The sequence below is a fragment of the Salmo salar genome, chromosome 14, assembly GCF_965601325.2.
Source record: "Salmo salar chromosome 14, fSalSal1, whole genome shotgun sequence".
In the NCBI taxonomy this organism is placed as follows: Eukaryota; Metazoa; Chordata; class Actinopteri; order Salmoniformes; family Salmonidae; genus Salmo; species Salmo salar.
In genome coordinates, this window is record NC_138304.1 from 11319267 (window position 1) to 11333399 (window position 14133).

Here is a 14133-nt window from a genome sequence, read left to right on the forward strand (position 1 = left end):
AAGTTACGAACGCTCAATATGACCGGTGTAACAAAACGTCATTAAACTGTTGACAGCAGCAGTTACATGCGAGTTAAGTATGCTATGCCGAGTAAAATTGTCAGAGTGAGTTCTCTTACTTGTGTCTGTAAATTTCTAGCTAGCTAGCCAACTTTAGCTTGGATGCTTGACTGCCGTTGTGAGGTCAGAACGCTCGGATCAACCCTACTCCTCGGCCAGAGGGTCCAGTGTACGCTCCGAGAGCGAAACGCTCTGAATATATGAACGCCCAGATCTCAGGCAGGCATTCCAAAGTGAATTTACGAACACACCATTATTCTGAAGGATTGCAAAAATCCGTGACCCGGAAGAGTTTAGCTAGTTTTTATTGCCTGCTTCACAGCGGTGGGAAAACGGGAGTCGGGCAATTACAAACATGGTGAGGAATATGTTCTGTTTATTTCGTTTTGGTGTCTATTTGTAGTTATCCCCTCCTTAGTTTATCAAATTAACACCATGAACACTGAATTTAAACACACTTGCGTAAACGGTTATCTGTTACCTTTGTTTTTCATCCTAAACACTGCTAACGTTAGCTGGCTAGTTTTTTAGCAACTCGGCTGGTTTTCGGTTCATTGTCATTGAACAACCAGGCTAGCTAGCGTGTCAATAATGCAGCATAGCTAGGTTGTCAGACCGCTATAGCCAACAACATGTACTAGACAGTCAATTTAGCAATCTAACTTTGCTAAAGAAGCCGGCCAATCTCCGCTAGCTTGTCGTTAAAATGAACATATATGCGCCGTCGCGGATCATAGCTTTGAGTAGGCCTGTTTGTTTTGCCTATAAACGCCTTGGCTAAGTAGTGCATACTGGATTAGAATGTGCGAATGGTACAATAACTTAATTGTTGTGCTCTGTATGTCATGGATACAATTTAATGCACCCAAACCTCGCATGCATGGTCGACTAAGCAGTTTTACGTTATGTTGAGTAGATACCTAGAGGAAAGTCATTACACAACTAAATAACTTTTCAAACGGACCTCCATGGCTATAAGCAAGCTATTACAACATGCATTCAAGATTATTATTGACAAGATACCATCAGAAGAAGTGTGCAATGGATGCATGTATTGTTAGGTTTGCAGACTGCTGCCAGGAATGGCATTTCTCCCTAAGGCTATACAGTTTTGAAAGTTCTCACAATTCTGAGCCTGAGTAGAGCTATACTTCAGGGAGTCATTTGGAAAATGCGCAGGTGTTAAAATGAATGGTTTTAGTTTTGACAAAGCATTGTCAGAATGAAAGCTACAGGTTGTGCCTTTTAACCTGCATACTCCATATTGTTTGTCCTGAAAATGTCTCTTTACACAGAACAAGCTGAAGTCCTCACAGAAGGATAAAGTTCGACAGTTCATGATCTTCACACAATCGAATGAGAAGACTGCATTGACCTGTCTGTCACAGAATGACTGGAAACTAGATGTCGCCACAGACAACTTTTTCCAAAATCCAGACCTCTACCATTCAAATCTAAAAGGAGCATTAGACAAGAAAAAGTTAGAACAGCTCTACAACAGATACAGAGGTAAGTGTCATAACTCAAGGTTGTCAAGGTTTTAAGACAGTAAAAACAACAGCAGTATTACTGACTGTAAAAATAAAAACTGCTGTATGCCATGCATGCTGTTGCTCACAGTGACGAAAGTATTAATTGAACCCACCCCCTTTATCCTTTACTTAGACCCACAAGATGACAACAAGATCGGTATAGATGGCATCCAGCAGTTCTGTGACGATTTGGGCCTGGACCCGGCCAGTATTAGTGTGCTCCTCATTGCCTGGAAGTTCCGGGCAGCAACACAGTGCGAGTTCTCCAGACAGGAGTTCATGGACGGGATGGCAGAACAAGGGTGAGGACTGGCTTTGCAAGAGATAGGTTTCACTTTATTTCTGTGTCCAGTTTGACTGACTCTAAGTGACATGTTTTTGTGTTACCTGATTTCATCATGTAACTATAGTGATGATGGATGGCAATTTCCTCTATCAGCCGTTTAGTTGTGTAACAGAATGTAGGCTAAGCTCGTTCTCCACATCAGGTAGGCTAACACTTAAACTTGTAATTGGTGTTAAGGCTTATTTTGTTCTCCTCAGGTGTGACAGTATAGAGAAACTAAAAGCCCAACTACCAAAAATGGAGCAAGAGTTAAAGGACCAAGGGAAATTTAAGGACTTTTACCAATTTACATTTAACTTTGCAAAGAATCCTGGCCAGAAAGGTTTGGGTAAGCAATCAATTTTGACTTTCCTGATCTATTTTCATAGTCTACTCTGCTCCTTGGACTTGGATTTCTCTCAGACATGTGCTCATTGTTGTGCATTTTCTAGACTTAGAAATGGCAATTGCGTATTGGAATTTAGTACTGGCTGGAAGATTCAAATTCCTGGACCTGTGGAATACATTTTTAGTGGTAAGTTATTTATTTTCACTTAATTGAATACACTTTATTGGTCCCCAGAGGGGAAATTGAATGGTGGGTTTGCTTCAGTTGAAGGCTTCAATAAGCCTGTAGGACGATAAATGGAGATTAGTTGTTTCTCTTGATGCTAATTTGGATGTTTTCCTCTACTTCCCCTGCAGGAGCACCATAAACGATCAATCCCTAAGGACACCTGGAACCTCTTGTTAGACTTCAGCACAATGATAACTGATGACATGTCCAATTATGACGAGGAAGGTTTGTGTTTTTTTTTTTTTTTTTAATACTAAACTATAGCTATCCATTGCCTCCGGTCAGGTGCATGACAATGGAATCGGTTGTGAATAGAACAATATGGAGCCAGCCCACTTGTTGCCTCTTCCAATAACCACTAGATATTAAAGGTTATGTTTTCTTTCTTAACCCAGCATCTTTTGTGCTTCCATTTTTAAGATAAAGCAAGTTTCATTTTAAGCATGAAACATTAGTGAGAATATTGCCTAGCCAATGTTCTACCTCATGGGTCTAATAGAGACATTTCATTGTTTTTCTGTCATTTATGTCTCTTCCCTCCAAGGAGCGTGGCCAGTCCTCATTGATGATTTTGTGGAGTTTGCGCGGCCGCACATCGGTACCAAAAGCACAGCAGTCTAGGTTCCCAAACTCGGAACGTCCATACGTTTGTTTATACAAAAAACACAACCAAGGCGGTGAAACGGAGCACAGGGGACTGCACTGAGCTGAGATCTATGTTGCCTTTTCCAACCCTCAGGACTGAGATGTTTTACACAAAGACTATAAAGAAGGCATGTCTCCTCGTCGGTCGTCTTGTGGTGGTTTGGGCTTTTATCTTTAGTATGGGGCTTTTTTGTGTCGACTCTAGCCTCCTGGAGAGGAGTCGCCATCCTGGACCTTACAGTTCCTGTCCCAGTGTTTGTTGACGCGGTCAAGGTTCGCGTGAAACAAACCAACACCCCGAAAAGACATACAATTGTATCGTATTCTAAATACAAGGGTCCGTGAGGGACTGTCATTCTTTAAATATGAAATAGAATTTTAATACTTTGTGTGCATTCCTGCAATGAATTTTGTTTTATGAGAAATTTGTGTGACTGACCAGTACAAAAACATTGATTGTAATATTATTTTTTTGGTTTTAAGCGTAATGCTTTTCAATACACATGTATAAGGTAATAAAATGTTTCAATTTGGTATCTCTTTAATGTGTCCAAGGCGCTTTGTGTGTTGATGATGCACACTTGTCTGTCATTTGTCTATGCAAAAGTTTATACCCGAAAGTTGCATTTCATATGAACTTGTCTGGCATATACTGAAAGGATGTACTATTCTTCCAATTTGGGGGGGGGGGGGTTATATATATAATTATTATATATTTTTTTCGTTCCAAAATATTCCCACTCATTATAGAGAGCTATGTGATCGTGTACTAAGAAAGGTTTGAAATTGTTTGTCAAATATTTCATCTGTGTGGGCTTCTTGCTGTCAATTTTCATTCTACAAATGAGTGATTATATTCCGTTGACACCAGGTAGGATGCGGCCATGGACTCGATGTTCAACGCCAAATCCTGGTTCTGCCATCAGCATGACGCAACAGGGTCGGGAATTAGTCGGACTAGGTGATGTTTCTCCACTCAAGTGTTGGTACTCGCGTGCCCACTGAAGCCGCTTTTGTTCTTAGCTGATAGGAGTGGAACCAGATGTGGTCGTCTGCGGCAGTAGCCCATCCGTGACAATGACCGACAAGTCCGTTCTGCACACCACTGTTGTACTGTGCAATTATTTACCTGTTTGTGGCCCACCTGTTAGCTTGCATGATTCTTGCCATTCTCCTTCGACCTCTCAACGAGCAGTGGCGTGTATTCATGAATGCCAAGGGAAGCCAGGCCTCCCCCCAAAAAGTATCTTTCGTCTCAGTGTTTCATAATTTTCCTGAAATTCGTAAGAGGCTGAATGTATCTCACAGGAGAAAGCATCCGAGCGAGCGAAACAGCGTCCCACTATCTCTACGTGTAGGCCATCTATCTTATGCTGTCTGATCCAATCGAGTATGACATTGTTGCCGCCCGTAGCATTGAAGGAAAGGGAAGCCAGCGAGCATCTGGCCTCCCTTGACAAAAAAAGTATATAAATGTGCCAATCAGCCTTGAGCTAAACTGAGCGAGCTCAACTGTGAATGGTCCTGGCGCACCAAAGTAAAGTGTCATGGGAAACCAGCTTGGATTTGACGTCACTCCTATCAAACCCATTTACAGCATATATCGATATAAAACAGAATTGTTGCATCTCGTTGTAATGTTGTCCTCTGGTGGCTAGCTAGCTAAAATGGTCCCTTTCCTAAATTAGCCATGGATGGAGATAGGGATTTGGACTTGTGGTTTTACTTAATTCTCTACTGGACAATGATTATAATGCAATTTTGATCCAACCATTAATTCATACATTGTTGTGCCCCTGGCCTGAGAGGATGGAAGTTCAATATGTAGCTAGATGTAGAAGGCTAATGTTAACTAGCTAACGTTGCCCATGAATGGAAGTTAGGTTAGTGAGCAAGCATTTTAGCCAGGTAGCCTAGGACAACAAAAAATAAATCCTTGTACTGTATAACAGAGTGATAGACCGTTTCATCAACATGAACAAGAAGAGGATGGCATTGGCGTTTCTCTACAAGTAAAGTGAGTCATGTTTTTCTACTTGCAGGAGCGCACATAGATAATATTTAGCTTACGTTGGACTAAATTGTTTTTGATATCTTTTAGTTGTCATTGTATTAGACTAAGTAGAGGTGATTTGATGATGCTGGAATAGTGGAGGCAGCTCCTGTTTTCTTTGCAACTTGGAGTAACTCCCTGTGGTTCTAAATCAATAGTTGTTTAGTGGTTGGAAAATGTCAGAAACATTAACTTGCTTGACAATGCTGTAGGTCATGTAACTGTCTGTTACTGTACATTCAATATGCTTCGTGGACTTCATTGGAAAGAGGTTGCTATCTGGTTTTGTGATTAAAAACAAAGGTGTGGTTGAATTTATTCTGCCACCGTGTCTTCTTATTGTCTCGGCCTTTAGGCCTATATATCACAGTTGCAAGGCATATGAATTAACAGGTTATAGATCAAACAAAGAAATTATCACAACACATAGGTTGTAATATGGTTCCCCAGTGATTTCGCCCACGCACCACAACTGTCAACCAGGGGCGAAAATCTGATATCAACTTTGGAGGGGACAATTACATGACATTTTCTCAAGAGCAATTCCTGAGGGGGACACCAAAAGTAGTGCTGTAACACATAGCCTACATTGTAATATGGTAAATGTATATTGAGGAACCAAAGAAATAAGGTGTTTGCCGTACTCCTAACTACCGGTACCCAAAACTACACAACTAATCACAACAGCAATACCATTGCCTTTAACAAATCTTAGTTCAGTCACCAGTTTAAGTTGAGAGTGGGGGTATCCATGGCATTTTCCAATTATGTTCCTATTTTACAAGTCCAAAAAATTGAGAACCTTTCATAATGTTGCCAAACAAAGACTCAACAAACTTACCTGAGACTCCCTGTCTCTGCCAGTCTGTCCCTGCATAGCTGTCCCGAACTCTGCTGTCTGTGTGCCATCTGTTGCCTGCTCTGCCTAATGACATCATTGTGAAACATTTCCATTAGAATTTCATTTCTTTCTTATGAACATTTTATCAACTAGTCTGAGATATTAGGCTACTAGGGTTCTTACTTTGCGTTTTGGTGTACTGAAAAATACTCTGATGTCCGTCTTTTATTTTTCTGCCATTTTTCTACCTGGCTGGCTGGCTGGCTACACACACACACAGTGTGTAGGTTATTTACAGTAGGAGATGGGCTTCTATCATCTTCTATCATTCTATTTGGGCTTCGATCTAAAAGGTAGCTAGCAAATGTGAAACGGATTAAAATGACAAGAGTTGACAGCTGTATGAGTTCACCATTTACACAACATATGCTGCAACCTTTTGTAATTTTAATAGTTTGTTTCATATTGGCTGGCTTCCAACAATAGCTGAATTTGCAAAGCAAGCGAGCACCAATTCAGTTTCAGTGGTGTTTGCTATAATCTTTGCTACCCGGGTTAAATAAAGGTGAAATAAAATAAATAAATAAAAGTTCCCTTGCGACAATTTAGCTTTTGCAACGAGACCATTAAATATATTTAAGACAATGGTAGAAGAGAGTGTAGTTCTGTTCAGTTTGGACTTCAGTTTATCGCTAACCTTATCACAGGGACTTTGAAGCACTAACTTACATCATCTGCATGCTGATCTTGGAATAAATTGACGATAGCAAAGATTCCATCTTTGACGACGCCACATAAATGGAATAGGTACTAGCTAGCTTAATAGTTCATATTTGCGCGCTAGCTCTGCATATTCAGCTAGTGTGTGTGCGCGATTGACTGGATTAACCTTACGTCAGTTACGTTCATTGAGTGCCTTTCAGACAGTAGACACGACCCCTCTGTTACCTTGCCAACTAAGGAACTGGCAGTGGATCAAACCATTGTGAGGCAAAGGGTGGGGGGGTCGCAATCTTTTGAAACTTAAAAACGCGCTATTAAGTGTCTATAATCAGCAGAATTGCTTTCATTGCGTATTATTAATATTATTTAAATTACATAGTTATGTTTCAGTGATATATTGGGGGGGACAAATCATATTTTTCCCAGGATGGGGGGGGGGGTCGTGTCCCCCCCGTCCCCCCCGGGATTTCCGCCCCTGCTGTCAACGAGATGTTTTCACCCACATTCTCTGTAAACCCTAGACACTGTTGTGGGTGAAAAGCCCAGGAGGTCGTCCGTTTCTGAGATACTGAAAACCTCAATGCCTGTCTGCCTGCTTAATATAGCAAGCCACAGCCACATCTGTAGGAGAGAACCATTTTCATGAACTGGGGGGTGTACTTAATATTGACAGTCTCTGCGTTGTCGACAACTCCAATTCGGCTGGGGGCACGGAATATTCTCGTCCTGGCCCATTGTGGATGTAAACTACAGTTTATTAACTAGCATAGGCTACAGTAACGAGTGATGGCAACAGTTAAACAAATAAAACATCTAATGTTTGCTCAATATGTTTGGAGTGTTGACAGTCAACATTGTTGTAATTGGCTTCAATGAGCCTTTACGCATTGCACTTCTCCTAAAAATAAAAAATACTATGTTCCCTCGTCAGTTGTATTGTATGCGTGAGGCACATTCTCAATAAACCAGATATAGCCTAGGTGTACCGTTGACATGGCATTATAGGTCAGAAACATTTTGATAGCCTATGTTTGGAGGAGCGAGTCTTTGGTAACCGAACAAAAGAGGCGCTCTTTGTAAATAGAGATGGATACAAGCCGAATGGCGTATACACTGTAGGTATGCCTATGTGAATTGCGAATAATGTGAAAGTATGTGGCAAAAGCCTCACGAGTAGACCATTTAGAAACCGATATGCTTCTTGGCCAATGCATGGCCAGGATAAGAAAGACACCAGACTCATTGCTGCTGAACCAACTTTCATTATAGTAGGGTAAGGGTAGCCTGCTTAGGGCTTGTTTAAAAAAAAAAAAATCAAACTAAATCGAAAACAAGAAATTGTTACAGGAAAATAAGTTCAATGTTTCTAAATACAAGTGTCACCGGATTATCTCATCTCTCCTTCCATGATGGGCATATAGCCTACATGGAGGGTTTTTTACGTACATCCAAAATAATAACAGGAGCTGTGTAAAATGATGAGGTAGCCTATATAGATAAAAAGGGGAGGTCCGCTCACTGTTTTGCTGCTGCCAAACGTCATCTTGTAATATTAAGCTTTGGTGATTAAGATTTATTTCAACGCGCTCACACGCCAAACCCTTAATCGATAGTCTTGACTAGGTTCTTGGCGACCGCATTTGGTATGACAAAAAAAACAGCCTTCATTGAGAGGAGATGCTATGCTTGGTTTTTAATCAAATTAAACTAAATGGGAAGGTTTCTAAATATGAGGTTCACTGGCACAAATAGCACATATCTATTATTGCATGTGCATAAGGTCGTTGTGCGTCACGACAGGATAGGCTGCGCTTCCGCTGTCAAAATCTATGCCATAACCAACCGCGTGTATATTTTGGGATATACACTCAGTTTGTTTGTTTGACCTGATGAAGATCCGTTTTGGATCGAAACATAGTCAATAAAGCGGTGAATTGGGTGCTTTAACAGTGTGCGGGCCTTCTTGTTCTTTACCAGTATTCTTTATTAGTCCAGCTCTTATGTTTTAAGGATGTGCTAATGACCACAAGCTTTTCTATAACAACCTCGTTACCGCTAAGACCAGCTTTTGGTTGGTCTTAAATATCTTCATGAGCTGAAGCTAAAGATCCCTGAAATTTTCCATACGACAAAAAGCTTATTTCTCTCTTATTTTGAGCACACATTTGTTTACATCCCTGTTAGTGAGCATTTCTCCTTTGCCAAGATAATCCATCCACCTGACAGGTGTGACATATCAAGAAGCTAATCAAACTGCATGATCATTACACAGGCGCACCTTGTGCTGGGGACAACCCTTACAAAAAAGAAATTGCAGTCGGATTGCAGTACACTGTAGTATAACTGTAGTTAGAGTGCAGTATAACTGCAGTATACTGCAAATACTGCGTCGAAAATATATATTTTAACTACATTATTTTGCAGTGTAACGGCAGTTACAGTGCAGTATAACTGCATTTCAACTGCAGTACACTGCAGTTATTCGGCAATTACTGCGTCGAAAAAACCACAGTCGACTGCAGTTACTGCACTTTTACTGCAGTTTCAAAACTGCAATATTTTTTTGTAAGGGAGTAAAAGGCCACTTTAAAATGTGTTGTTTTATTAGCCTGAAATCCAGACATGTTTTATGCTAACATTCCACTCCTTGTACTCCGTGTCATTATGCAAAACATTACAGAATTACAAAGAGTGGAATGATAGCCCAACGTTTTGAGGGAGCATGCAATTGGCATGCTGAATGCAGTAATGTCCACCAGAGCTGTTGCCAGAGAATGTAAAGTTAATTTCTCTACCATAAGAATTTGTCGTCCAATCGGCCTCACAACAGCAGACAACATGTAACCACCCCAGCCCAGAACCTCCAAATCCACTTGCTTCACCTGCAGGATCGTCTGAGACCAGCCACCCGGACAGCTAATGAAACTGTTGGTTCGCTTAACCAAAGAATTTCTGCACAGACTGTCAGAAACCGTTTCAGGGAAACTCATCTGCGTGCGCGTCATCCTCACCAGGGTCTTGACCTGACTGCAGTTTGGCAAATGCTCATCTTCAATGGCCACTGCTCTTCACGGATTAATCCCGGGTTTCAACTGTACTTGGCAGATTTGCAGACAGCCTGTATGGCTTTGTGTGGGCGAGCGGTTTGCTGATGTCAACATTGTGAACAGAGTGCCCCATGGTGCAATTGGTGTTATGGTATTGGCAGGCATAAGCTACGGACAACAAACACAATTGCATTTTATCGATGGCAATTTGAATGCACAGAGATACCATGACAAGATCCTGAGGCCCATTGTCATTCATCCACTGCCATCACCCCATCACCTCATGTTTCAGCATCTCTTTTGGGGAGTTGCAGCGATGAGATGAGATCGAAAATGGGGAGAAAAGGGGGGTAAATGCCAAAAAAAACGGTGTGTCTGATATATGAAACAACTTCCTCATAGCTATTCAAATAGGTTCAAGAAGAGGCTGCCTGACTTTTTGGCTCAAATCACTTGTGCCACAAATGATTTCTTTGAAAACCTGGGCATTGTTCAAAAGGCAACTCCCTTCCGCAAAGAAAAGAGGCGACCACTTCCTCGTGCCACACAAAGATTGTCAGACGGACTCGCTGAACTGAATCTTGTCACACCAGAGCACAGTCTGTGTTCTGTCATCTGAAACGACATAATGCTGTTCCTATTATTTTGTGGTGGATGTTTTGCGTTGTCTGCAGGACAAACCTTTGGTAAGTTATCCATTTAATATTTTTTTTTGTGTTTATGATCAAAATAAAGGTGTGTGAGACCTTTAGTCCAGAGGACAATGATTGCTAAAGTATGACCAAACCCAGACATCAGTGAAGACACGGAATAGTCAGTGTGTCTTCCAGTCATGAGTAGTGAGCATCATGAGTAAGTCTAACTTATTTATTATGGGTGGAAAAGAATAGAACAATGCAATAGGACGACAGGTAGCCTAGTGGTTAGAGCGTTGGACTAGTTACCGAAAGGTTACAAGATTGAATCCCCGAGCTGACAAGGTAAAAATCTGTCGTTCTGCCCCTGAACAAGGCAGTTAACCCACTGTTCCTAGACCGTCATTGAAAATAAGAATTTGTTCTTAACTGACTTGCGTAGTTAAATAAAGGAAAAATAAAAAATATAACAAATCAGATCATTGAATCTGGATAATTTTGTGTGTGGTATTTAAAATTATAGAATAAAGTAGAGAAGTGTGATGACTACTGTGGAAAACTTTTTTTATTGCTGGTTGTGGTCATACAGTAGATATGAGATACTAGACTGGGTACCAGTCTGTTTGGGCTAACATTCCACTCCTTGTAATTTTTTTAATGTTTTCCATAATGACACTGAGTACAAGGAATGAAATGTTAGCCCAAACAGACTGGTACCCAGTCTAGTATCTCATATCTACTGTATGACCACAACCAGCAATAAAAAAAGACCTGTTTTATGCTAACATTCCACTCCTTGTAATTTTTTTAATGTTTTCCATAATGACACTGAGTACAAGGAATGAAATGTTAGCATAAAACAGGTCTGGAATTCAGGCTAATGAGATACAATTTCATGTCAATATTTTCCCCATCAGCTCCAACACCTTCAATGGGACAAGTGAACAGCACAACACAGGTAACAACACCTCCATCTCTTACTACTCCATACGTGGACCCACCTTTTGGTACTGAAGCAGCGACAAGTATATAAGCATGAAGTACATACATTTAATTATGATCCTTTAATAATTGTCTTTATATACTGAATTAATCTAATACTCTTACCCTAATAGGATTTGCAATTCTTCGAACAGCTGTCACTTCTTATCGGGAGCTAAATAAGACTACAGTTGATCCAGTCTTGAGTCAGGTAATGTTTCCTTATGCAATCATGGTGGTCTGCTTGATTAAAAAAAAAAAACTCGACCCTAACAGTGATGCATCTGCTGAACAAAAATATAAACGCAACATGCAACAATTTCATTGATTTTACTGAGTTACAGTTCCTATGAGGAAATCTGTCAATTGAAATAAATTCATTCTCTTCATGGTAATTTGTGCATTCAAATTGCCATCTATAAAATGCAATTGTGTTCGTTGTCTGTAGCTTATGCCTGCCCTCACCATAACCACACCGCCCCCATGGGGCACTCTGTTCACTATGTTGATATCAGCAAACCGCTCGCCCACAGGACGCCATACACGTGGTCTGCGGTTGTGAGGCTGGTTGGATGTACTGCCAAATTCTCTAAAATGACATTGGAGGCAGCTTATGGTAGAGAAATTAACATTCAATTCTCTGGCAACATCTCTGGTGGACATTCTTGCAATAAGCATGCCAATTGCACACTCCCTCAAAACTTGAGACATCTGTGGCGTTGTGTGACAAAACTGCACATTTTACAGTGGCATTTTGTTGTCCCCGGCACAAGGTGCACCTGTGTAATGATCATGCTGTTTAATCATCTTTGTAATATGCCACACCAGTCAGGTGGATGAATTATCTTGGCAAAGGAGAAATGCTCACTGACAGGGATGTAAACATATTTGTGCACAAAATGTGAGAAAAATAATATATTTTTGCGTAGGGAAAATATCTTGGATCTTTTATTTCAGCTCATGAAGCATGGGACCAACACTGTACAGGTTGTGTTTATATTTTTGTTCAGTGTATTTCCATGATAGCAATGTACAGTATGTATATAGTTTATATATAGTTCCACTGAATATTTGTTATTTATTATAATATTACTATTTCTGTTGGAATAAGATATGGATCAGATGAGTTTAAGATTACGTAAAATATTCTCTCTTCTAGCTCTATGACATCATTGGTGCGCAGCAACCTGATCTGGACTTTCAGCTGACTGTGAAAACTGTCCAGAAGGTTTGATGGATTATGATTCAATGCATGACAGGTTAACGTTTTTATGGTACATCATGTGCTGCAACTTATACAGTATGCAGATTTGAACTATTATACTACTTGCTGAATTTTCTATGATTTTTTTTATTCTGTTTCAGTCATTTTTTTAAAAGTGATGTTACAGAGGTTTGTATAATTTCAGCCAGTAGTTTTTGAAAGTAGCTTTTACGAGCCATTCGACTCGGAATTCCAAGTCGGGAACTCGGGCTTCTTTCTAGAGCACCGACTTTTCGACCTGAAGGTCACTGACGTCATGATTCAACCTTGTTTTTTTCAATGTCCCAGTTGTCTTGAAAGCACCATAAATCCAGAGAATGCTAGACTTTGATGACAAAGTTTGATGACAAAGTTTGCCCACAAGAAGGACTGCCGTGCCACCTGTATGTTGTGTAGTAAAGCTGTTAGTAGCCCATGTGTGTCACACCCTTTCCCTCTCAGAATTTTGCCTAATGTTCTGACTTGGTGGACTGATTAGCCTGTTTTAGAGAAATGTCATCATCGAATATTGTAAGAGCTTTCATTGTCTCCTTATATGCCCCCGTTGTTTATCCTACCGTTCTGACTTAGCTATACAGGGAAAATACTGTAAGAACGGCTGATGTTCTGAATTCTGTCGCTGACCATTTCAAAAGTGTTGAACGAATAGGCATATTGACTACATCCGTCTTGGCTTGCTCATCATTAATGTGTTAATTGAAATTACAGCTTGCCTCTTATCCGCTCGTCGTTCCCTTATGCCATAGTTTGTACATCTCAACTGTTATATTTCTTACATAGGTCTATCTCTTTAGTATATAATTTTAAGCAATGTTGGAATTATGCATTTCATTGTTTTGCTTACTTTGTGCATTATAATTATAATGTGCTTTTCTCCGCTAGGAGGGGATACTATATAATGTTGTTTGGTCTGTAACCATGTTTGCCAGTGACAGTCTCTTCCCATTTAAATATTTTTTTTCCAACAAAAAGTTCAGTAATAGACCCATGTAATTCCAGTTGATATTTGGAGGGTTGTTTTGTTTGTGCAATGCGCGTCGGTATATTGTCTATAAAAGTGGATCCTCATGATTGTGTTTTCCTACCTTTTTAGACCACAATAGGCCTAATAAAATACTTCAAATGGTAGGCTAACCGCATCTCTCTCTCTCTCTCTCTCTCTCTCTCTCTCTCTCTCTCTCTCTCTCTCTCTCTCTCTCTCTCTCTCTCTCTCTCTCTCTCTCTCTCTCTCTCTCTCTCTCTCTCTCTCTCTCTCTCTCTCTCTCTCTCTCTCTCTCTCTCTCTCTCTGTGTGTGTGTGTTGTGACTTAAAGAAGAGTAAAGTTAAGGAATTTATCTGACCTAACATCTACCTGAATTTCTGTCGGTATCCATTTTGAAAGTGCTGAAGGAAGGCCTACCTCATAGCAGCTTGTTTGCTTGCACTTGCATATATTTAGAGCTATGTGTCA

At 40.4% G+C, this 14133-nt stretch overlaps 1 protein-coding gene and 1 long non-coding RNA gene across 2 annotated transcripts; both read left to right on the forward strand.

Annotated features, from left to right (window-relative positions):
- The first annotated feature begins 204 nt into the window (after positions 1-204).
- dcun1d1 (DCN1, defective in cullin neddylation 1, domain containing 1 (S. cerevisiae)) lies at positions 205-3679 on the forward strand. The gene is made up of 7 exons (XM_014139381.3): positions 205-418; positions 1356-1569; positions 1726-1894; positions 2136-2266; positions 2370-2452; positions 2623-2719; positions 3039-3679. The coding sequence occupies exons 1-7, from the start codon at positions 416-418 to the stop codon at positions 3113-3115; spliced, it is 774 nt and encodes a 257-aa protein (XP_013994856.1). The 5' UTR covers positions 205-415; the 3' UTR covers positions 3116-3679.
- A 6682-nt stretch (positions 3680-10361) lies between these two features.
- LOC106568805 (uncharacterized) lies at positions 10362-12953 on the forward strand. Its single transcript, XR_001320398.3, has 4 exons — positions 10362-10489; positions 11356-11396; positions 11554-11630; positions 12579-12953. It is a non-coding gene; the product is annotated as an uncharacterized LOC106568805 (long non-coding RNA).
- The last annotated feature ends 1180 nt before the right edge of the window (positions 12954-14133 follow it).